Source organism: Geotrypetes seraphini, chromosome 17, assembly GCF_902459505.1.
Source record: "Geotrypetes seraphini chromosome 17, aGeoSer1.1, whole genome shotgun sequence".
Taxonomy (NCBI): Eukaryota; Metazoa; Chordata; class Amphibia; order Gymnophiona; family Dermophiidae; genus Geotrypetes; species Geotrypetes seraphini.
Genome location: NC_047100.1, coordinates 6,192,960 through 6,217,778, shown reverse-complemented (window position 1 = coordinate 6,217,778; position 24,819 = coordinate 6,192,960). Strand labels below are relative to the sequence as shown.

General features: G+C 43.0%; 1 protein-coding gene across 1 annotated transcript; it reads left to right on the top strand.

The window, feature by feature from the left end:
- Positions 1-282: 282 nt before the first annotated feature.
- On the top strand, positions 283-24,224 carry LOC117351136 (cytochrome b-c1 complex subunit 1, mitochondrial). The gene is made up of 13 exons (XM_033925988.1): positions 283-436; positions 2,149-2,289; positions 5,508-5,594; positions 9,449-9,578; positions 11,401-11,599; positions 15,590-15,669; positions 16,992-17,107; positions 18,501-18,644; positions 18,795-18,955; positions 19,948-20,033; positions 20,490-20,578; positions 22,440-22,515; positions 23,973-24,224. The coding sequence occupies exons 1-13, from the start codon at positions 371-373 to the stop codon at positions 24,035-24,037; spliced, it is 1,440 nt and encodes a 479-aa protein (XP_033781879.1). The 5' UTR covers positions 283-370; the 3' UTR covers positions 24,038-24,224.
- The last annotated feature ends 595 nt before the right edge of the window (positions 24,225-24,819 follow it).

Here is a 24,819-nt window from a genome sequence, read left to right as displayed (position 1 = left end):
TTTTTTTACCGTTTCCACCAGATGGCGCCACTATAATTGAAATACTGTATCTTTTACTTTCCAGGGGGGTTTTCCATTTGTTTATGTTTTTTACACCCATAAGAGGCAGCTCGGGGAGGTTTAGGCATCCTCCAGCATGTTGCCACCTAATTAGGCGCCCATGCCGTTGCCTGAGCTGTCAAATGCCACCCTCGCGCCGCTGCGCTTTGCGGCTGCGCAGCAGATTTGAAGCTGTGACCTCCCAACGCCAGGGGGAGCTCTGCGCGCCCGCACCTTCGCGGCCCCTCTCTCTTTCCCTGTCGTCCTCCCCGCACTACGCAGGCGCCGCCACCTCTGTCCTCTGTCGTCACGGCGCCCGCAGGGGAAGGAGATGGCGTCCTCTGTGTGTCGAGCCGGCGGGGCGGCGGTGGCCAGCGCTCTCCTTCGCAGCTGCTCGGTGAGGAGCCGCTTCCCTGGCGGCGGAGGGAAACGAGGGCTCGGGTTTAGGCGACTGAAGAACCCCGCGGGGAGGGGAAGGGGAGGAGGGGACTAAGGCCTACAAGCCCCGAGGAAGGTCACAGGGGGCGGGGGATAGGTAGAATCCGGATCTGGATCTCAGCTTGCAACAGTCAGGTTGTCAAGATATCCCTAATGAATATGCATGAGAGAGATCTGCATATAATGGAAGTGACAGGTATGCAAATCTCTCTCATGCATATTCATTAGGGATATTGGGAACCACTGGTGTAGATCAAGGATGGGCATCTCCGGTCCGCGAGGGCCGGAATCCAGTTGGGTTTTCAGGATTTCCCCAATGAGTATGCATTGAAGCAGTGCATGCAAATAGATCTCATGCACATTCATTGGGGAAATCCTGAAAACCCGACTGGATTCCAGCCCTCGAGGACTGGAGTTGTCCATCCCTGGTGTAGACTGACTTCATGTAGGACAGGGATGTCAAAGTCCCTCCAGTCGGGTTTTCAGGATTTCCCCAATGAATACGCATGAGATCTATTTGCATGCACTGCTTCCATTGTATGCATATTGATCTCGTGCATATATGGCAGTATAGTGGGGTTTTATTGGGCTTACACTTTCCACCACATGGACTATTTAGGGTGGCATACGGGCCTGGGTCCTCTTTTTCTGCAGTTCACTGCATGGCCCTGGCCGCCAGGCTCTTTAGAGACCTGCTTGCAGCGCTGTTAGGAGTGGCCATACTATCTGCAGCTGTCATGGAGACAGATATGTACTGTTTTGTGCTGATATTTGATGGAGTGGGAGGGGGTCAGTGTGTAGGGGTCATATTTTCATTCCTTCATCAGTGGTCATCTGGTCGGTTTGTGTACCTTGTTTTAAAAACAGGTCTAGCCTAAAACATCCAAATTATGCCCTGGAAGTTTTGTATAGTATTTAATCATCGCTGTAAAACATCCAGGCACTAAGCTTGCCTTAATCCTGCCCAAATATGTCTCTAACACGCCCCCTTAAGATTTAGATGCACTGAACACAAAAATGAACAGAAAGATGTCTAAAAAGTCAGTTTCGAAAATGCTCACTTGGTCATTTTGACTAGTAACATGCCCAAGTGCCAGTTTATGCAGTATTTTGGACATCTATCTTTGAAAATGAGCCCCATAAGGGCAAATTCTATAAGAAGTGCCCAAAAGTTAGGTGCCGAATTAGGCACCGTTCAGCACAATTCAAGTAAAATTGGGTGCTGTATAGGGAATCACGCTGAACGGCCCAATAAATAGGCCAGCTGTAGGTACAACTAAAGCTTAGGCGCCCATGCGAGCGCTTAAGCACGCTTAAGAGCAGCGATTCTGTAACAAGACGCCTATCATGCACAGCGCCTATTTTTTTTTTTTTTTTTTGCTCTTTCTTGATAGGCACCTATGTTTCAATTAGTGCTGATTACAAAGCTTAATTGAGCTTGTTATTCAGTTTAGATAGGCACCTATCTAGTTGGGCGCCTTCAAAATAGGTGGCTAACAGGCGCCAGTTACAGAATTTGGACCTTAGTATCTGGATTCAAGAATGCATGGAACAAGCATCTCTGAGGGATGGGAAGAGATTGTAGACCACGAAGGCTGATGTGAATAAGCAAACTGGTAAGCCATATGATTTGTAGTTTGCATTATCTTCTATGTTTTTATGTTTTAATAGCCAGCATTTTTGGGATTACAAAGAAACCATGCTACTGCTTCATATGCTCAGGCACTCCATAACATTCCTGAGACCCAGGTGTCCACCTTAGAGAATGGTTTGCGTATTGCCTCGGAGGAGTCTGGCCATGCCACTTGCACAGTAAGTTTATAGTTCAATTTAAAAATATATATATATATGTATGGTACAGTACTGGTAACGTTTTGACTGTGAATTTCTCAGAATGTTTCTGGGTGAGGAGGCATAAGAAAAATGTGATTTTCCTCTATGGTAGTTTACTCATATTATTGTTGTTAGTTGTAATAGTTGCTTGGGATCAAAATCCACGTTTGATCATATCTAAATTGTGTTTCTTGTGTTCGCACATCCATTCTTAAAATAACTGGCAAGTTCTCTAACCATTAGAAAAAGCAGAACTGAGTTTGTTAGAATACTCATAAAGACCAAAGCATTAGTCAGTCAAGCTTTCAATTCTCTCTTGTCCCTTTTCCTTGCCAGATGCTTGCTGTTTGTTGTAGGACAAAACAAATTAGGTGAGAATAAAACACATCTATAGTCCTCCCTGCTCCCACTAGGTTCCTCTCTCAACTTCCCATCTTTCCCCTCCAGTAGTTTGCTTTATTATTCTGCAGGTTGGGTATCATCTATTTCTCAAGTTGACTTAACATGCAACAGGATTTTCTGCTTAGTTTGAAACAGAGATGGCAAGGGCTGTAGAAGACAACACAGCTGATAGCAAGCAGGAAGAGTCAGAAAGCTAGCAGCATAGAGGAAAAGAGAACATGTTCTCACAGATCCTTCTGCTATACCTGCCCCCTCGGCCTATGTATTGCTGACCTGCTTAAAGCCTCTGCCTCTAGTTTGCAGTGCTGGTTTACTCTGGTGGCTCATGTAGAAATATCCCACGTTCTTCATACAGGAGGGCAAATTCTTGATCAGTTCTAGTCAGGGTTCTCTTCGCACTCATTCTGTGACCTTGGGAAAGTCACTTTGCCCTTCATTCTCACCTACAAACTTAGGGGCCTGTTTGCTAAAACAGAGTAAGGTTTTGCAGTTAATATGCAAATGATACCAAGTTGGAACATAAGTTTAAAATTCAGTGGCAGTGTTTGTGGGAATGCTTGTTATTTGGGGGAAATTGTGAGGTTAACGTGTTGGGACAAAGTAATGATAAACTTCAACACTGTGGCAGACAACCTGGACGCAGTTACCTGTACTTTTGAGGTATAGTTGGGTTGTTTTTGTGTGGGGTTTTTTTTTTTTTTAATTATCTGCTAGTTTTGCAGTTAATGTAAATAAACTGCAGTGAGTAGCCCCCAACCCCTTCCTCTGCATTATCTCTTGGGTGTTTAACACAAGATTTAACATATTTTTTAATGCACTAAATCAGGACAATTAGGCCACTTATCCCTGGTACCCAAATTTGGGCATGCAGCTTAATTTGCCAAAGATCTTGTCAACCACTAATTGGCATTAATGGGCGCCAATTAGTTGTTTGTGCATCTGGCTGCACACTGTTCTATAACATCTCAGCATGTACCTCCAAAATGGGGTGGAGCCATGGAAGGGACATCCATAAGGTTGCATTGTTATTGAATAATGGCTTAGCCTAGATGCCAGCTTTTATACCAAGGTTCAACAAGCGTAAGTCTAGCGCCCAAAGCTAGGGCACAGGAATTGTGCTCAAGGCCCATCTTTTCTGGGCACTATTTCTAGAATCCAGCTGGGAAGCAAGAGCATATCTACACTACCCAAGTATGATTTGCCTTGAGGTTGGGTTGGTAAAGGAGAGTTATTGAATCTAAAATCCAAGTCCAAAGTATTTATTAGAGATATTTATCAAACTATTTTTCTGAAACAAAAGTTCACCCAAGGTGATAGCGGAAATGAAAATGCATAAAAAACATTTTCCAAAACCCAAAGACAAGAACAAGCATACAAGCTGATGTGATCATTGCGTTAGTTTATCTTTTTTTTTTTAATTCTTTATTTGCATTTTATCCTTTTGACAAAACATTAGTCAAAAACAAAGAAATAGAAAACGATACATAAACAAATATATCAGGAAACTTCCTGCCATAAGTTTAAAGATACAGAACTAAACCCAGGAATCAATTATACCGGGTTGTATAGTTAGTCCTTAATAAGATGGGGGGACAGCTATGATTTTACTGAAATTTTACCAATTAACATATACAAAGGAAAATAAAGGTGTGGCTGGTGGGCTCTAAAACTTCACTTCACTGAGCTGATAACTGAAGTAGGGAGTCTCATGAACTACTACTCTTGCTCTTTAGCAGAAATAAACTTTGTCAACTGTTGAGGCTCCCTTGATAGACCATCACACATTTACAGGGGTATCTCGGAATGAACGTTGCACCCAACTGTAATACCCAAGGTCTCAAAATGAGAAACTGGTTTCTTCTCTTCTGGGTAGATCGCGACACGTCTGGATACATTCTCATTATTTTTAAAGCGTCCATTCCCTGTCCAAATCGATAGCAAATTGTACAAGCAACATAGCAGTTGCCGGTGCCTCATTTTCTCACCTCTCCAGGAAATTTATTAAATCTAGACTATCGGCAGATAAGTTCTGCTGGTTTGGATTCTGAGCCGATAGTCTACTTGGTAAATAGTAAATTTTTGAGAGAGGCGGATAGGAGAACTTGGGGAACTTTCAAAATTTCTCGGAGTTATGCGTTAGCTTATCTTTTATTGTTTGGTTTTAAAGTTCATGTAACATTTTTGCAAAACTACTAGTTCATGACAAATTACGTTATTTTTTTGTATACCGCTATACCAAAAGTTCAAAGTAAAAACTACACATACAATCAATATATAGAGAGTACATTAACACCTTAATTGCGTATTGATGTAGCAGACTTTTCTACAATGTCTGTCACCCACAAACCTGAGTTTGCTATGGGGGTCTAAATGCCTGCCTTATTTTTAAAACTCCTCTGAGCCTTGTTTATAAATTTACTGGACAATATAACTGAGTGTTTGACATGTATTAACGTCAAGAGTATGAACACATACAATGAGTTTTAACAGTTGTTATAAATACAGTTATTTTCATGAGAAATAAATTCCTAGGTCTCACTGATCCATTACCAGTAAAGGGTATTCGTACAAGGAGCAAGGCCAGTAGATTCTGGGGGAAGTATTGAAGTGCATTTCTCTGCATTTAGCCTGTCAGTCAGCCACATTAAAATTAATGTCAGTCAAATTTCTAAAATGCACTAAGAAGGTTCTTTGCCTCAGAAATTTAAATACAGAAAAGAGCCGGAAGCGACCGGGTACTTTCTTTCTGTAGCTACTCTTTTCAGATACTGTGTTAAATCCATGTCCTCTTCTAGGTGGGTGTTTGGATTGGTGTTGGAAGCCGCTATGAAACAGTAAAAAACAATGGTGCCGCATATTTCCTTGAACACCTGACATTTAAGGTAAGTTTTCCTTGGATTATTTCAGACCCATTTACGTCATAAACTGGTACATTTTATAAATTTCTTAGGGAGCGGAATGGATCTTTTCTTGTATTAGCTATATTTCTGCAGTTTTGATTTTTTTGAAGGTTGATGGTTTATGTATTGATCAGGTGCCAGGTCTTCTCTCTTAAGCACATAAGCATGGCCTCTGCCGAGTCAGACCATAGGTCCATCATGCCCAGCAGTCCGCTCCCGCGGCGGCCCCCCAGGTCAATGACCTGTAGTGATCTATTACTCAAGAGCATTTTGTCTTGTATAGTAACCCTCTAATTGTACCCCTGGATTCCCTTACTCCTCAGGAATTCGTCCAATCCCTTTTTGAAACCCAAAACCGTACTCTGCTCAACCACCCCCTCTGGAAGCGCATTCCAGGTGTCCACCACCCTCTGGGTAAAGAAGAACTTCCTAGCATTTGTTCTAAAACTATCTCCCTCTTCTGAGGGCCTCCATAGTAGAGAGCTGCACGGGAACGGGGATGACGGGAATCTCGCGGGACCCGCGGGGATCCCGCGGGTTCCCCCTTTGGGTCACGGGGATCCCGTGGGGACGCCCCCTAGGGTCACGGGGATCCCGTGGGGACGCCCCCTAGGGTCGCGGGGATCCCGTGGGGACGCCTCCGAGGGTAGCAGGGTTCCTGCGGGGTTGGATCGCAGCGGGGTTGGTCGAGCCGCGAGGGTAGTCTCCTTCTCCTTACCTGCCCTGTCGCAGCACACATCCGAACGGAAATCTTCCCGATGTCAGCGCTGACGTCGGAGGGAGGGCTTAAGCAAAGCCCTCCCTTCCTCCGACGTCAGCGCTGACATCAGGAAGACTTCCGGTCGGCTGTGTGCGGCTGCGGCAGGGCAGGTAGGAAGAAGGCAATGGCGAACGAAAGAGGGGGGAGGGGGCGGTCCGCCCCGAAGAATGTGCACAGCCGGTCAGGTCCCCCGATCGACCGACAACAGGCCCGGCCGACAAACCTCCCTGCCCTGTAGCCGCGAATCTAAATTACCTTTTACAGCAGCTTCACTACTCCAGCTGCTGTAAGAAGGTAATTTAGATCGCGGCTACAGGACAGGGAGATTTGTCCGACCGGGCCTGTTCTGTTGTCGGTCGGGTGCAAAAGCGCCACAAAGGTGGAGGCAGGGAGGGAGGAAAGGTGGAGTGGAAAAGAAAAGACGCTTAAGGGGGGAGAAGGCCGCTGAAAGTACTGGGGAAGACAAAGGGGTGGAAAAGAACGCTGAAAGGACATGGGGTAAACGGGAGGAAGGGGGGGGAAGGACCCTGAAAGCACTGGGGAAGACAAAGGGGTGGAGAATGCCACTGAAAGGACATGGGGAAGACAGAGGGGGGAGAAGGCCGCTGAAAGGACATGGGGAAGGCAGAGAGGGGAGAAGGATGCTGCCTGACAGGACATGGGAAAGATGGTGGGGGAGAAGGACACTGAAAGGAAATGGGGAAGAGGGAATGGGAAGAAGACGCTGGCAGGGAAGAAGACAGAGGTGCCAGACTATGGGGGGAGCGGAGGGAAAAAGATGGGTGCCAGACCAATTTGGGAGGGGGGAGAAAGGGAGAGGCACAGTAACAGAGCAAATGGAAGACGCAGAAGGAAGAGAGACAGTGGATGGAAGGAACTGAATGAGAACATGAGGAAAGCAGAAACCAGGCAATAAAGGTAGGAAAAAAAATTTTTATTTTTATTTTTTTTTGCTTAAGGATAAAGTAGTATATTAGTTGTGTTGATAAAAATTTATAAACATTAGAGGCTCTGGTAGAAACCCGTTTACAAAGTATGTATTCTTCCCAATTAATATTTCCAAATTAATAAAGTCTTTTTGCTTATTTTTAAATGGGTTTCTACCAGAGCCTTTAATTCAGTAGCATAATTAAATGAAATAACTATTTCTGTAGTTTATAGTGACGGGCGGGGACGTAGGGGATTCCTCGCGGGGACATAGGGGATTCCTCGCGGGGACGGGCGGGGACGGAGGGGATTCCTCGCGGGGACGGGTGGGGACGGAGGGGATTCCTCGCGGGGACGGGTGGGGACGGAGGGATTCCTCGCGGGGACGGGTGGGGACGGAGGGATTCCTCACGGGGACGGGTGGGGACGGGTGGGACTTTGGCGGGGACGGGTGGGATTTCTGTCCCTGCGCAACTCTCTACTCCATAGTTGAGCACACCAGGGGTGAGATTTTCAGATTGCCATGGGACCTGTTTAAGAAACAAAATTCCTGAACATTAACAATGAAATGAACTTAAACGTCTTCAATAGTCTTTGATTGAATTTTTATTCATAATTACTTACAAAATAAGATGACCACTTATTCAATAACAGGAAAAATAGCTATGAACAAATGAAAATACTATACTGAGCAAAAAATATACTTTATTCTACTATTAACAATAAAGAGAAACATCTATGAAGGAAAAAATGTTAAAGCAAAAATGATTGCCCCAAAGCCCTGCTCGCAATATCTTCCTGGCCCAATTTCCTATAAAGCCCACAGATTCTCCCGCTATTAAGGTTAAAAAATTCTACCTTCTTGAAGTTCCAATTGCTCTAGCTAAAAAGGGTCACTACGGAGGAAATTCTATAAGAGGCACCTAAAGATAGGCCTGACTTAATTAGTAAATTAATTAGCAACTCCTTGTTTAACGGCATCACCACTAAAGACTTGAAACGCCTCTAAAGAGTGCAGAACTCAGCTGTCCGCCTCCTGTATAATCCCAGCTTCCATGACCCCGTCACAGCAGCACTCCAAGTGGCCCTGGCCCTTATCCTGGCACATTAAAATTTGCACCACAAAACGCCCGCCTGCGTCGCTGCCAAACTATGACCATACACCCCCCCAGCTGCTCACTCCGCTCGGAAGAGGAGAGACGTCTTGGCATCCCCGTAGGGAGATCCCTCCAAATGGAAGCTGCATGCAAAACCTCACCCAGTCACTTCATCCCTACACAAACTAGGAGACTAGACTCACCGATGGCTTTGGGCAGAACAGTGAAGACTCTCCTTTTCTGTTAAACTGACACTGACAGACTGAACCCTTTGTCAGAAACCTCTTGAACTTACTTCAAATCCAAATTAAAAACGCTTTAAATGTCTAACCATCCTGTTAAGGACGCAATTTATCGGGTTTTTATCTGTTTACCTGGCATTAGCCCCCTAACCTTATCTTTTCTTTCCCCTTTTTTCTGCTTTTACTTTAAATAATGTAGTTCTACCATTTTCCTCATGTTCTTGTTGGTCCTTTGTTTGACAATTGAAACAAATGTTCTGTATTTATAATTCTATGTTTTTACCCTTTGGATGTACACCGCCTTGAAGTTTGATTTGGTGGTATAACACCCCTTTAATAAACTCAAGTTCCTGCTGAACCAGAACGAACGCAGGTAGGGTTGGTTTCATAAGAACATAAGAATTGCCAGTGGTCCATCGTGCCCAGCAGTCTGCTCACGCGACGGCCCTTTTGGTCAAAGACCAGCGCCCTAACTGAGACTAGCCCTACCAGCGTACGTCCTTGTTCAGTAGGAACTTGTCTAACTTTGTCTTGAATCCCTGGAGGGTGTTTTCCCCTATAACAGCCTTTCTACCACTCTCTGGGTGAAGAAGAACTTCCTTACGTTTGTACGGAATCTATCCCCTTTCAACTTTAGAGAGTGCCCACTCGTTCTCCCTACCTTGGAGAGGGTGAACAACCTGCCCTTATCTACTAAGTCTATCCCCTTCAGCACCCAGCAGCGGCAATTCTTATGTTCTTATGAGCAGCAGTGTGTCAAATTTCATGCTTCCAGCATATAGAAATAGTATTGTATGTATTTCCTTTCAGGGCACTAAAAAACGTCCTCAGGCCGTCCTAGAGCAAGAAGTGGCAAGCCTGGGTGCCCACCTTAATGCTTACACATCTCGTGAGCAGACTGCAATCTACATGAAAGCACAGTCCAAGGATCTGCCCAAAGGTGTGCAAACTATTACATGCCATGCCAAGTGAGCTGTTTTCAGTGCCTCAGTGCTGTTAAAGGAAAGACTGATTCTCTTTGAGTGGGGAAATGAATTTTTAACACTTAATTGCGGGGACGCTGTTGCTGAATTTTGAGCATCGGGATCACAGTTTTCTAGTTAGATGGAGTTAAAAGAACAGGGAATGAACGCAAATGAAGGGGGTAAAGAATAAATGAATGGAACTTGAGTTATGTTTTGATGGCCTAAAGAAGGACTTATGACGCTTGCTGTTTTGTTGATTGCATTGTTGACTACTTATTACATGACAAAGTCAAACAGCAAAGCCAAAAGAAAAGGCCTGCAGAGATGATGTACAAGGTAGAACACATGCGCTTGTTCCTTCCTGAGCTACGTTTCACTACAGGAGCCTTTCGCCATTTTTGTTCTACTGCTATTCTCCGTATGGTTCTTGGTTTGCCGAATTTCAACATCTTTGAAGTGTTTTTCGAAACACAGACTGTGTCGGGTCTCTTTCTCTAACCAATGTGAACCAGTCTTTGGAAAGCAACAGTTTGCTTTCTACATTAAAGCTCCTGAACCTTATACATCATCTTTGCAGGCCTCTTTTTGGGGGTTAAGCTTTTGTCCTGTCAGTATAACGTTCATGGAATTCTGTACCAACGTCTTTTTCTGTAGCATTCAGAAATATACAGCGCATCCTGATTTATTATTCTACATGAATTATGAGCTTTGAAACTTTTTGAGCTGCTCTTAGTAGTTCCTTTGGGCCCTTGAACTGCCATGTTCAGAGCAGGGTTGTAAATTACCTCCTGCAAACTGCATCTGTTTTATGCGTAATGACTATATTGTTTTACAGATGGCCATAAAGGAGAATACCCCAGTCGGGTGCTGTTGTCTTATATTATAGTGCTATACCAGATTCTGTGGCACAGCCTGAATGAAGAATGAGGAGGAGCAAAGAAGTGGGACGGGACACTGGGCCTTCCATTCCACCAAGGTGCCAAAGGACCAGACCAGAATCCGCAAATGTCATAAAGACTGTTCATTAAGCTCAGGAAGGCAAAGTCCAAACCCAACACAGTACCATGTTTTGACGTGAAAAACACGCCTGCATCAGGGGTACTCTGAGGATTTGGCTACTATTAACCAAGAATGAGGCCTTGCAAGTATCTATATACAATAATCCAACGTTGAAGGGTATCGATTGCGTGCATTGGATTATTGTGTATACATGCAAGGCCTCATTGGTTAATAGATGCCAAATCCTCAGAGTACCCCTGATGCAGGTGTGTTTTTCACGTTGAAACATGGTACTGTGTTGGGTTTGGACTTTGTCTTCTTGAGCTTAATAAACAGTCTTTTAGACATTTGTGGATTCTGGTCTGGTCCTTGGGCTTTGGTACCTTGGTGGAATGGAAGGCCCAGTGTTCCGTCCCACTTCCTTGTTCCTGATTGGTTTTTGTGGGTTTGTTGCCTGCTGGACTCCTTGCATCCTTTACAAACTGAAGAATTATAGTAGAATAAAGTAAACATACAAAGTTGAGCTAGAAGTAGATTTATTGCTCTCACTCTTAACTGGGGTTCAACTGGAGTCTCACTGGGAAGAAATTTCCACTCCTGGATATGCTGCAGGAGCGATGCAAGGATACACTTACGTCCAGGTTTTGGAGTGAGCCACAGTCTGTGGCTGGCTATTATCGCTGTATTTGTTGGACTAGATGGGGGAAACTGAGGATGGAGGTTCACAGTGTCATAATTCTTATTGAATTGGAAGCCCAAAAGAGCTGAACCAAAAAAGGCTCTTCATGTCTCTTTCAGCTGTTGAAATATTGGCCGATGTCGTTCAGAACTGCAGTTTGGAGGATTCCCAAATAGAGGAGGAGCGTCAGGTTATTCTTCAGGAAATGGAGGAGATTGATAGCTGCCTGGAAGATGTGGTCTTTGATTACCTGCATGCCACGGCTTACCAGGGGACCCCTCTTAGCCAATCTGTCTTGGGATTGTCTGCAAATATAAAGTGAGTGCTCAGAGGAGCTGAATGTCTAGTGCTTTTACACTATGCTGTGAAGTAGTTTGGTTATGTTATTTTGCTTGAAGCGAAAGAATGAAGCTATCACAGTTTGTGTTATGCCATAATGATATATTTATAAAGCTATTTGTAGACCATAATGGAAGAATCTCTGCACAAAAGGCAGAAAAAGGCAAATTCTTGACAACTGTGCAATATTTCACTAGTTTAAAAAGGAGAAATGTTATTTGCCGAGGTATTTGGATGTTTTCCTGTTTTTCATTTCTCTGAAAAATTATCACAAGACAGCAGAAAAAAGTTGTTTTCTGTAAAAGTCGAAAGGTAGTATTCTATGCCTTTTGTTACATTTTTCACATTTCTGCTGGGCATAAACTATTCACATCTATTTTTTCTTAATATATTTACTAAGATTTTAGAAATGGTACAAGATTTTGTCGTATTGCAGACATGACAAATCAACATACCAGGTATCATCCAAGTTCCAAGTTTATTAGTTTTTAATATCCCGACCATCAAACAAATGTCTGGCCGGTTAACAATAAAATATAAAAGGGAGATTAAAAATAGTAGAAAGTGTATAAAGATATCTAAGTTGAACATGAATGACAAAGACTAGACCAGTGGTTCCCAACCCTGTCCTGGAGGAACACCAGGCCAATTGGGTTTTCAGGCTAGCCCTAATGAATATGCATGAAGCAAATTTGCATGCCTATCACTTCCATCATATGCAAATCTCTCTCATGCATATTCATTAGGGCTAGCCTGAAAACCCGATTGGCCTGGTGTTCCTCCAGGACAGGGTTGGGAATCACTGGACTAGACAAACTAGAAAGTGAGGGTAATAGGGGAGGAGGGGGAAAAGTTACATTATTTAGATGAGAAGGAGAAAGTGGGGTGAGGATAGAACGTAGGGGTAAGGGGACGTTGTACTAGCAAATAGTTGCTTGAAGGAGGAAGGACGAGATAAAGAATAAAGAAAAGAAGAGAGGGAGAGAAAAAAAAAGAAAAAAAGAAGAAAGATGAGGATCTAGGTTAGGTTGACAGCGTCCTGAAATAAGAAAGTCTTTAGGTTAGTCTTGAATTTGGCTAATTGTTGTTCGTCGCGGAGGAATTGTGGCAGAGAGTTCCATAATGTAGGGGCGGTTACTGCAAAGTTTGTTTTACGGGTATAGTAGAAGTCTTTTAGGGAAGGGATGAAGAGAAGTTTTTGATCAGATGATCTTAAAGTTCGAGGGGAAGATTGTGGTATAAGGAGTTTGTCAAGAAATGAAGGTTGGTGGGAAAGTTTGATTTTAAAAGAAAGTAAGATGATTTTATAGGTGATGCGGTGGGTGATAGGGAGCCAATGAGCTTCTTTTAGAAGCGGAGTGACATGGTCGAATCTACCTTTTTTGTAAATAAGTTTTATTGCAGTATTTTGTATTAATTGAAGACATCGTAGTTCTTTTTGGGGGAGGCCATTGAGAAGAGAGTTACAATAATCTAGATGGGAAATTACTAAAGAATGAATCAGAATGTTAATTGAGTCGGAATCCAGGATAGAAATTAGTGATCGAATGATGCGGAGTTTAAAGAAGCAGACTTTTACGACTGAACTAATATGATCAAGGAAAGCAAGATCTCTATCAAAGATGACACCTAGTAGTTTAATTTTAGTTTCAATGTGTAGTGGAATAGATTTAATAGAGATTGTTCCCAATAAAGATTCAGATGTTTTGATTGGAAGTAGGAACCCTCGGGATTTATCAATATTGAGTGAGAGTTTGTTTAAGTAGAGCTAGTCATTTATGTTGTCCAATTTATTGTTTATGTCTTTTATATCTGAGATGTTAGAAGTATTGATTGGGTGGAGGAGTTGTATATCGTCTGCATAGGCAAAGATTGTAAATCCTATGGATTGTGCTAAAGTAAGAAGAGGAGAGAGGAATATGTTAAATAGTAGTGGAGATAGAATTGAACCTTGTGGGACTCCAAAGGTTTGTGATATGGTTGAAGAAGTTTCATTTTTTATATGGACTTTAGAGCTACGTTCGTGAAAGTATGATATAAACCAAGAAAGTGCAGAACCTGTAATACCGCAGTCTTTTAGTCTGGCAATAAGAAGAGGGTGGTCAATAGTGTCAAAGGCTGCGGACAAGTCAAGAGAGATTAGAATAACGGATTTTTGGTGGTCGTGGTAGTATTGTATAGTTGAGATGAGGCCTAGTAATGATAATTCTGTTGAATGTGAAGAGCGAAAGCCTGTTTGACATGGATGTAAAGCATGGGTTTTTTCAAGGAATTCTGTCAGTTGGGAATGGATGATTTTTTCAGTAAGTTTGGAGATTAAAGGTAGATTGGCAATAGGGCGATAGTTTTTGGGGAGAGAAGAATCTGAGTTGAATTGTTTGAGTTTAGGAAAGACGAGAGCTGTTTTCCAAGCAGTAGGTACTAGACTGTCAGAAAAAGACTTGGAAATCATTTCCCAAATGAATGGGCCGAAGAAAGAATAGATAGCATAAATTTTTTTTTTTTGTTTTTCTGTTGCAATATGTTCTTGTGGATGTATACAATGGACACATGAATGCATCCTGTACAGAAAGCCTGTAGTTGTCATCAAAATTGTTCTTACAAGTACATGAATGCTATCTATTTGCTAGAAGTCTGAGTACTGAATTGGTTGTGCAGTGCAGCTAATGTTCACATCGGATGTAAGAAATGTGAGCATTCCTGATTTCACCTGCTATATCTGGGAATCCAGTAGCACTTGGTTGAGCGACCAGACTCTGGGTCACTAGGAGCCTTCACTAGGAGCCTTTGATCATACAAATCTTCCGCTTACCAACTGTTCCTTAGTATAGGCTTCGGAACAGGGTGAGCACTAGGGTGGGAGCAGAGACAGGAATTAGAAGGAAACTAATTGCCGATGATTTGCTGTTTCCTATCTTTGATTGGTTCTGGCTAGCAGAGTGAATTGCTCTGCAGGAAAGGCTTGAAAAGATGTTCTTGGGGTCCTGAGTAGAAAATGACACAGGGACAAATTTGTCCCCCATCCCCATGAGTTTTGTGGCTGTCCCTGTCTCTGCCCCATTCCTGTAAGCTCTACCTTAACCGCAGAAGCCTCAAACACTTATGATTTCAAAGTGTTTGAGGCTTAAGCAGATGAGGACAGAGCTTGCAGGAATGAGACAAGGACAGGAAAAGAACTCGCTGGGATAGGATGGAAAAATGAGTTCCCATGGGGACTGACTCCTGAGATTGTGTATGAGGGGAAGACCAAGAACGGGTGAGGGGCATTGAAGAAGTAGGAGTGAAAGCAGGACAAAAGAGGACAAAGAAAGAGACTACAGTATTAGTGTGAGAGGGTAACAGGAGTTGGGAGACAGGGAAAAAAGATAAAAGGGTGGTAGCAAGAGAAGAGTAAAGATGGAGGGGGGGGGGACATCTGACTGAAATACAGCAGGGGAGAAGGGGCTTTGGAGTGATCACACATGAGAGGAGAGCTGGGAGTAAGAATACAAAGGGTGGGTCAAACAAGTAGAGGGTGCAAAGGTGGAAGTGAGAAATGTGAGGAGGGGTAAGGAGAGAGATGGGAGAGCAAAGGGGAGGGGAGAGAAGGAGTGGTTGAGAGGGGAAAGGCAGAAGGAGGAAAAGGATGAGGAATTTCCAGAAATGGAGACGGATGACCCTGAATTATCAGGAGAAGAAGAAATCCAGGAAGGTAATTTAGAAGGACAGTGATAAGGCAGGAAGTGAATGTGCAGGGGAGAGGTGGAATGGAGGAGAAAGAAGAAATAGAGAAGGTGACAGAAAAAAATAGAGAATTGAAACGGTAAAGAAAACCAAAAGGACTGAGAAAAGAGAAACGGCTAGAAAGTCAAGCCAGAGATACCAAAGGGTTTCCTTGATTTGGGGAGGGAGGAGAGAGAGTCGACACACTCTGTGTGCTTGTTTCAACGTCCCAAACGACTGAGCCTCATTCTGTTTCACATCTTTCAGGAGTCTCAATCGAGCAGCTTTACTTGAGTACATTAATCTTCACTATAAGGCTCCTCGGATGGTGCTGGCTGCAGCAGGAGGTGAGGTGTTTGCCATTAATGGTCTTATTTCTTTTGGTATTTGTGGCCTGGTTCGCCTTTGGTGTGGTTTTCCTCGTGCAGACCGGTGAAAAGTCTCCAGTTTCTGCTAGCAATAATGGTACTCCCTCTAGATTTCCCCTTCCTTTGAGACAACATTTCTGAACTCAGCTCTTCTCCTGTTCCTTCCATTATTCCATAATGCTTTTCCCTTCTCGTTCCTCTTCCTCGTCTCATTTCTTATTTATAGTGCTACCAGATGCACGCAGCACACTACATTAAACGCACAAGAGAGTCCCTGCTCGAAAGAGCTTACAATCTAATTATGACAGACAAACAGGACCAAAAGGGTAAATCTATACATGCTGCTCAGGTAGGGCATTACAAGGGAATGAGAAGGTAGATAGGGAATGCATAACATAAACAGTACCTTAGGAGTTCTATGCGGTTTACAAAAGAAAATTGAAACAGTGACAATAAAAAAAGACCTAGAAATTACAACCATTTCTTAAATAAGTAGGTTGTCAATAATTTCCTGAACTGCCGGGGAAGAGACTCAGCTAACTAACAAATTACAATTACATCTTGGGGGTAGTGAATTAATGACTAAAAAATGATCCACAAGATAATCGGGTGCTGAACCATGTAAGACTTTATAGCATATACAACCAAACTTAAATCTGACTCTGGCCTCGACCGGTAACCTACGTAATCTTTGGTTAGAAGGTGCGGCATGATGTGATTTTTTTCAGATTGAAAATTAGTCAGACTGCCGTGTTTTGTATGATGCGGAGTCCCTGAAGATTTTTCTGATAACCCGCTAAGTAAACCATATGACAAACAGATATGGGCTCTTTACAAGGGGGTTGGAGTTAGGACTTTTTAGCATGGATTTGAATCCTGTCAGAGATGGAACCTGTCAGGCAGTTTGTTCCAGGCATGTGCTGCCGCAAAGTAGACGGGATGGAGTTGGCAGTTGAGGAGAAGGGTACAGACAGGAGAGATTTACCCCATGATGGAGTATATTCACTCTACAGCTCCTCACTATGTCTCGTACTCGTGCCTTCCTCACAATACTGACCTTCCTTGTTCACACTGAAATTTCCAAACTCCCAAATGAGCCAAACAAAATATTCAGGCACAGAGCATGGCTGGAAAACGACTTTAAATATTTTGTTAGGAAAATAAATTGCGCAAAATAATTCAAACATATCTAAAAGTGCTGCGTAATTAACACAATTTCAGAAACTTTGCTGTGGTGCTTGTATGAAACGCGGGATTTTGAGCATTGCTCTTGATGTCTCTCTCTCCTCTTTTTTTCTCAGGCATCACTCACAAAGAGCTGCGTGATCTTGCGCAGCGACACTTTGCTGGCCTTTCCTTTGAATACAAGGACGACACCATGCCGGTCCTGGCGCCCTGTCGCTTCACGGGCAGTGAGGTAAATTAACGCCCACTTTGAAATCAACAAGTAAGCTGTGAGCAGGTAAACGGGGAGCAGAACTGGAGATAAGTCTGCTGGTTTTAAAATATTTAAGGACCCCTTTTCCTAATCCTTAGGATGGACAGCATTCGCATGCCTGTGGACCATGTGGTATTAAGTGCCCACTAATATCCGTTAGCACGCACTAGGCGTTCATAAAAAGGCCTCCTAATTTCTTTGAGCCATATCAGCTAACGGGTTTTCTCTCTTTCTCCCCCCTGGAGAAGGAAAAGAAATGAGGGCTTTAAATGTATTAGACGCCTGTATATCAGTTAATCATGTACCACGCTTCTTCTGTTAATATTTTCTTATTATTCCGTTTATATTACATCTTGGATCTTATTGTGGACTTATTCTCTTATATAACTAGGGGGGGAAAAATTGTTTTCTTTGCTGTAAATCGCTTTCTGTACAAGTTAAATCTTGAATTGAATATTTGAAATTTATAAATACATAAAAATAAAAAAAGGCCCCCTAATGACTGAAATGCCAGTATGATTATTTGGGGGAATCCTTAGGGGTCCTTTTATCAAGCCGCGCTAGCGGGGTTAGCGTGTCGGACATTTCATCACTCGCTAACCCTCGTGGCCGGCTAAAAAACTAACGCCTGCTCAATGCAGGTGTTAGCGGCTAGTGCGGCAGGCGGTTTAACGCGGGTTAAACCCCTACCACAGCTTGATAAAAGGACCCCTTAAGTGATAAGTTTCAAGTTTTTATTAAAATTTGATTGATGGCTTATCGAATTTCCAAGCAAATTTACAGGATAAAAAAACAGGGGAAACTAACGAAAACCTGATAAAAAATAAACTGATGCTATTGACATTAACAGGGAAAGTACAATTAAAAGAAACATCATCGAATGAATGGCATAATGAGGGGGGGACAGATGTAATGGACAGACGTGAGACAAAAGGGAAAAAGGTTGGAACTACAAATTTGATAGGAACGGAAGCGAAGTGAGGAAAGGGAGCAATACTACTTGTTTCTGAGAAGGAATTGGAAAGAAACTGAGGAATTAAATCAAGTGTTGAAAGCTTCTTTGAATAGATGACTCTTAAGTAGGCCAGAGCTGTGGGGCTACAACTGAGAAAACGTCGTTCCTCTTGGTTCCAATTATTTGAAGGGAAGGGACCGTAAACAGTTTACGATCAGATGATCGAAGGATGCGGGATGGCTCATTTGGAATAAGATATTTCTCAATAAATTGGGGTCATTTGGAATGAATTGTTTTAAACGTTATTAAAACAATTTTGTAGGAAATTCTTTGATTGATCAGTAACCAGTGGGCATTCGGAAGCAGGGGGGGTGATGGGCCTTGTGAAGCTCGTTTGTTGTCTTGTATATGTTTCAGATTCGTGTCAGGGATGACTCCTTACCTCTGGCTCATATTGCTATTGCTGTTGAAGGACCCAACTGGAATAGCCCAGACAAAATGGCGGTTCTTGTTGCCAACTCAATAATTGGGAATTATGACCGCACCTATGGAGGAGAACAGGTGAGCGGGAAGCGTTGTTTGTTTAATTCCGGGTAAAATGATTGACCGCCCAGTATCGCTGGACGTACTCTTTTGTTGCAAACTTTGTTGCTAAGGGTTTATTTGTGTTTTTTTTTTTTTTTTTTTTAACTGTCTTTTGCTCCTTTCCAGCATCTTTCCAGCAAACTCGCTACCACTGCTGCACAATTCAAATTGTGTGAAGGTTTCCAAACTTTCAGCACTTGCTACTCGGACACAGGGCTCTTAGGAATCCATTTTGTGACTGATAAGCATAACATAGAAGACATGCTTCATGTGGCCCAGGGTGAATGGTGAGTGGAAGGCGGCGTTGGTTCTGTTATTGGAAAGCACGGCCTAAAGAGCTGAGATTAAACAAGCTATTACACTAAAAACAAAACCGTGCAGTACTCTGTCCACTATTGGTTAACTAGGCACCCCTCCCCCCCACAGAAAACTGGAACACACATGCTTGGCAACCTTCTGCAGGTGTACCGTCACAGTCGCTGCCAGTAGTACAGTATTTGAATTGATAGAGTAAGAGAATGCACAACATAAGAGTTGCCGCTGCTGGGTCAGACCTGTGGTCCATCGTGCCCAGCAGTCTGCTCACGCAGCGGCCCTTAGGTCAAAGATTAATGCCCTATTAGAGTCTAGCCTCCCTTGCGTATGTTCTTTTCCAGTAGGAAGTTATCCAACCTTGCCTTTAATCCCTGAAGGGTGCTTTCCCCTATTCCAGATTTCTACCACTCTCTGGGCGAAGAAGAACTTCCTTACGTTTATACGCAATCTTTTTTTTTTCCAACGTTAGCATGGCGTGATGGTTGAAGCTACAGCCTCAGCGCCCTGGGGTTGTGGGTTCAAACCCAGCGCTGCTCCTTGTGAAGTCACTTAATCCTCCATAGCCCCAGGTACGTTAGCTAGATTGTGAGCCTACGGGACAGACAGCGAAAATGCTTGAGGACCAGATAGGCGGTATATAAAATCCTAATAAACTTGGAAAGGGTGAACAATCTCTCTTTCTCTACTAAGTCAATTCCCTTCAATATCTTGAATGTACTCCTGAAATTTGTTGTAGTCTTTTTCATTTGAGACCATCGAAAGGGCTCCTCAAATCCAGACCTTGAGGTCCACAGCCCAGCCTGGATTTCAGGGTTTCCACAATGACTATGTACAAAGTAATGAATGCAAATAGATCTCATACATATTCATTGCGGAAATCTTTTCAAACCAGGCTGGGTTGTGGACCTTGCGGACTCCTGGGTTCGAATAGACATTTTATTTTGTCTTGCTTTTCCCCCTCTAGGATGCGCTTGTGTACCAGTGTCACAGACAGTGAGGTGAACAGAGCCAAGAACAGCCTGAAAACTGCCCTGGTTGCTCAACTGGATGGTATGTATGAGAAGGTGATGCCTCATGGATATAGGCCTTGCAGAGGTGGGCAACTCCGGTCCTCGAGGGCTGGAATCCAATCGGATTTTCAGGATTTCCCAAATGAATATGCATTGAAAGCAGTGCATGCAAATAGATCTCATGCATATTCATTAGGGAAATCCTGAAAACCCGATTGGATTCCGGCCCTTGAGGACCGGAGTTGCCCATGTCTGATATAGGCATTAAAATATCCTATAATTATCATCAAAAAGGGAAGCCATAAAAAATGGTTGAGAAACTGTTTTTCCTGGTTCCTTAAAAACTCATCTGGTGACCAGTTTCTGTAAATATTTTCTGATTCCTGACAGCTTTAACCCTTTGGCTCAGTTTCTTGTCCATATCCAAGATGTTGAAAGGCTTCTTTGGGGGCGATGTTTGTAGTTATAGTAAATGAAGGAATGAAATCTTTTGTAGGAACAACTCCAGTATGTGAGGATATTGGCCGCCACATCCTGAATTATGGACATCGGATTCATTTGGAAGAATTGGATGCCCAAATCGATGTACGTATCTGCTGGTGGGAACTATGGAAATGACAAATCTTACACTTGAAACATCTGGGGGGCTTTCCTTTTTTCAAGTGAATCAATCCCAGAGAGTCATCTCAGCTGCCCTGAGAACATAGACTCCATGGCATCCTGAGTCATGCACATCTGCTACTGTTCCCATTACGTTACATTATCTCGCAAGCGTGTTTCATGACGGTTAACAAAATAAGAGAGCAGTCCTCCAGAATTACAAAATCAATTACAATTAGTTATAAGATAAGACAAACATAAAGGAAAAAAAATACTTTTTTATTATAATAACGTAAAGTAGTTTATGATTAGCTTTCGAAGATAAGCCCTTTATCCTCGGATCAGAAGGGGTTACCTTCGAAAGCTAATCTTAAACTACATTAAATTAGTCCAATATTAAAGTTTTTTTTCCCTTTCTACTATTACCTTGAACATTGGACTAACACGGCCACCATTCCATTTCTCTCAATTATAAACAGTATTGAATATATCATGTTCTTTCAAATCAGCCAGCCTATACAATAACCTTGGAGTTGAACTTGGGCTTGGACTTCTGGATTTAATAATTTGCCTTTCCAAACCCAAGCCAAATTACTTTTCAAGTACAGTAGCTATGTCCCTGCCCCTAGGGGCTTACAGTCTTAAGGGCCTCATTTACTAATGTGTGTTAACCAGTTGCATGAAATAGACGTAAACACTACAGAAAGGCAGTACATCAAATCCATGAACTTTTACACTTTAAATTCACATTACTTCAGGTTAAGTGCATTGCTAATAACTAGTCCCTTTTAACATAAGAATAGCCTTACTGGGTCAGACCAGTGGTCCGTCAAGCCCAGCATCCCATCTTCACGGAGGCCAATCCAAGTCACAAGTACCTGACAAAAACCCAAATAGTAGCAGCATTCCATGCTAGCATCCCATGTCTGTTTCAACAGCAGACTATGGACTTTTCCTCTAGGAACTTGTCCGAACCTTTTTTTAAAATCATTTACATTAACCGCTCTTGCCACATCCTCTGGCAACGTGTTCCAGAGCTTAACTATTCTCTGAGCGAAAAAATATTTCCTGCTATTGGTTTTAAAAGTATTTCCCTGTAACATCATCGAGTGTCCCCTAGTCCTTGTCATTTTTGACGGAGTGAAAAATCGATCCACTTGTACCCGTTCTACTCCACTCAGGATTTTGTAGACTTCAATCCTATCTCCCCTCAGCCGTCTCTTTTCCAAGCTGAAGAGCCCCAACCTTTTTAGTCTTTCCTCGTACAAGAGGAGGTAATTTGATTCTTCCCTTATCAGCAAAATACCGGTAGTATTTCATAGATGAAGACCACCATTTAGTTAAAGGCATTTATGTTCATTTATCATTGTAACTAAACTAATCCCCTCTTTTAGAAAGCCATGTGCCAAAGCCCCATAGCCCTCTTCTGGCATGTTGGGGGGAGAAGTAGGATTTGTTTTCTGGGGTCTTTGAATCTCAGCTTGCTTCTCCAGCCGTTACACTGCTCCTTGTGTTTTGATACTCAACGGCTTTGTGGGGAAATATATGTTTTTTTTATAGCACACAGGAAATGTACCTTTTAGCAGCTTTACACCTCAACCTTTGCTTGTGTTTTGAATATGAAAAACATTTTTTATTAATCCTAAGTACAGGAAACGAAGATGTAATTCCATGGTTAGGCATGAATTTCTTACACCAGGGAGAGCAATACCCTAAACATCCCTGTTGAGCAGTTGGGCTTCATTCTTTCTCTGACTTTGTTTCTGCAGCATAGCTAGGTTTCATGTCAGAGTGAATGTTGTACTGTTTTTCTGAGCCATGTCTCCTCTGTGCCTATCTTATGCAGGCCGTGGATGCCAGAAGAATCCAGGAGGTCTGCTCGAAGTACTTCTATGACAGGTGCCCAGCTGTCGCTGGTGTTGGTAAGTGAGGTTGTGTTTATCGAGCAATCCTAGGTACAGAGGGGACCCCGCGGCTTAAGGAATGAGGCAGAGAAGAAAATTATATGATGTTAATGCTTTCATTTTTTCACTTTTTATTAATCCAAGATGCCTGTGATGCATATAACTTCTTGTAGTTTGGTTTGGTTTGGTTTATTCTCATAGATAAGCAAAGGCTTGTTCAAGACACACGTGTGCCCTTAGAAAATCTAGTTTTGGAGAGAAAAGTGATTCAGGGCTAGGGCACAAAGTTGTTAAGCAGCATTCCATTTTTTGTTTAGAGAAAATCATTAAAGTGAAATATGAAAGACACATAGCTACTCAGTAAGATGGGGGGACTCGCATCATCTGCTAATAATCTCCATTTAATTTTGTGTAGGTGTACAGGGTCATGCGTTTTTTCCAATTCTTCCAAATAGTACAGTTTCATAGATGTATACTATTGCTTGTCTGCGCAAGCAGCTGTATTTAGAGGAGATGTTAATATCCTTTTAACATTGAATTTGAAATAGTTTGATGTACAGTGGTACCTTGGTTTGCAAGCATAATTCGTTCCAGAAGCCTGCTCACAATCCAAAGTGCTCATATATCAAAGCAACTTTCCCTATAGGCCATAATGGCAACTCGGATGATTCGTGACCCCCGAGCCGACACCCGACTCGAGATCTCATGAGGATCTCGGAGAGGGTGAGAGTCAGAAGGCCTTGAGCATGCAGAAAACCGGCGGCAGGCACTTCCCAACACCGGCGGTGCACAAGTAAGGACAGAGCCGGTCAGTGGAGGGGGAGGAGGCGATCGAGAAAGGGGAGAGCAGCGCAGGTGGCCTCGGGGGGGAGCAACAAAGCCGGTTCCCGGGGATGGGGGCTCACAAATCAAGTCAATGCTTGGTTTGCGAGTTACAGTTTGCTCATCTTGCAAAACACTCGCAAACCGAGGTTGTATTTTAAAGCTTGTTTGATTTGCTGTTTTTATTATTTATATGTGTGGTTATTGTAACCCACTTAGTCTATAAGCGGAATAGAAATTTGTAAAATAAATAAATAAAATGGCAGTATACCTGACAAAGGCCACATCTGTACGTCACTTTGTGATGGAGTCTTTCAGCTATTACATTAATCTTCAGCCAGGCGCATTGAAGTAGGAACTAGCTGTAGTGACATGTGACTAGGTCTCTTGATTTTATTTGCTAAGAACCGGAGAAGCCAGGGGTTTAAATTCCATTTCCATCACAGATGTTCTTATGACCTTGGGCAAATCGTCTCTCTTCCTTTGCCCGAGGTAGAAACTTACTTTCTAAGTCCTTTAGGCAGAGAGGCGTGGCTGCTGTACCCGAATGGACCTTGGCCTTGAGCTACCCCTGAAATGACATAAGCTAAATCTAAGAAAAATTGCTTGGTTGCGGGATCACTAATTCGTTGTTGTGTGTTCTGTAAACACAGGTCCCATTGAACAGCTGCCTGACTACAACCGTATCAGGAGTGCGATGTATTGGCTGCGTTTCTGAGCGCTACACTTTTGCGAGACTGTGACTGTGGAGATCCAGGGGGGCAACATTCTGGAGCTTTGAGTGGAACCAAGGCATGATGTGCTTGCAGAAAAAAAAAAGCCCAGGATGCAGTTGTATCCATGCTTTACTTTTCTCAATTTGTAGAACGTTATGACAGAAAAATAATAAATATAATTTAAATGGCGTGGATGTCTGTTTGTTTTTCTGTTTTCTTTGGCCTTGTCTTAATCAATGCTTATTTGCCTGTGGGGAGTTAAGATATATTGTTCCTAGTTGAAATTAACGTACAGATGGGCTGGTATGGCCTTTCTTTTTGTAAAGTCCTTTCATAAAAAGCAAATGTTCTGAAGCCCAAGCTTGTAGTGACTCATTGGTGGCTTTGGTTCTGGCACTGGACGGTGGATTCTGCCTCCAAGGCACACTGAAGTAAGTTTGTGTTCAGGGGCAGTTTGCTTTTTAACAGTGACTTAAAGAAGCTCACTTGTGGGGGAAACCCTTCCCCAGCAGCTGCCAGAGGACAAGTCTCAGGATTTATCAAGAGCTTCAGGGAGCAGGAGTCAGCCCAAAGACTGGAGACACTTTTGGTCCTCTTGAAGACCAGGGCCCAAGGATTAGAAGGGGTAGCTCTTTATGGGATATGGTGAGCTCCCTGTGGTGCCATTCCCTCTGGTGGACTGTAGTGAGGATGGCAGGCCTAACCTCCTCCTCTAGGCATGGCCTTGATTACTTCAGATCAATTAGTCTAGGCTATGCACTATAGTTTTATCTACCTTATGTTC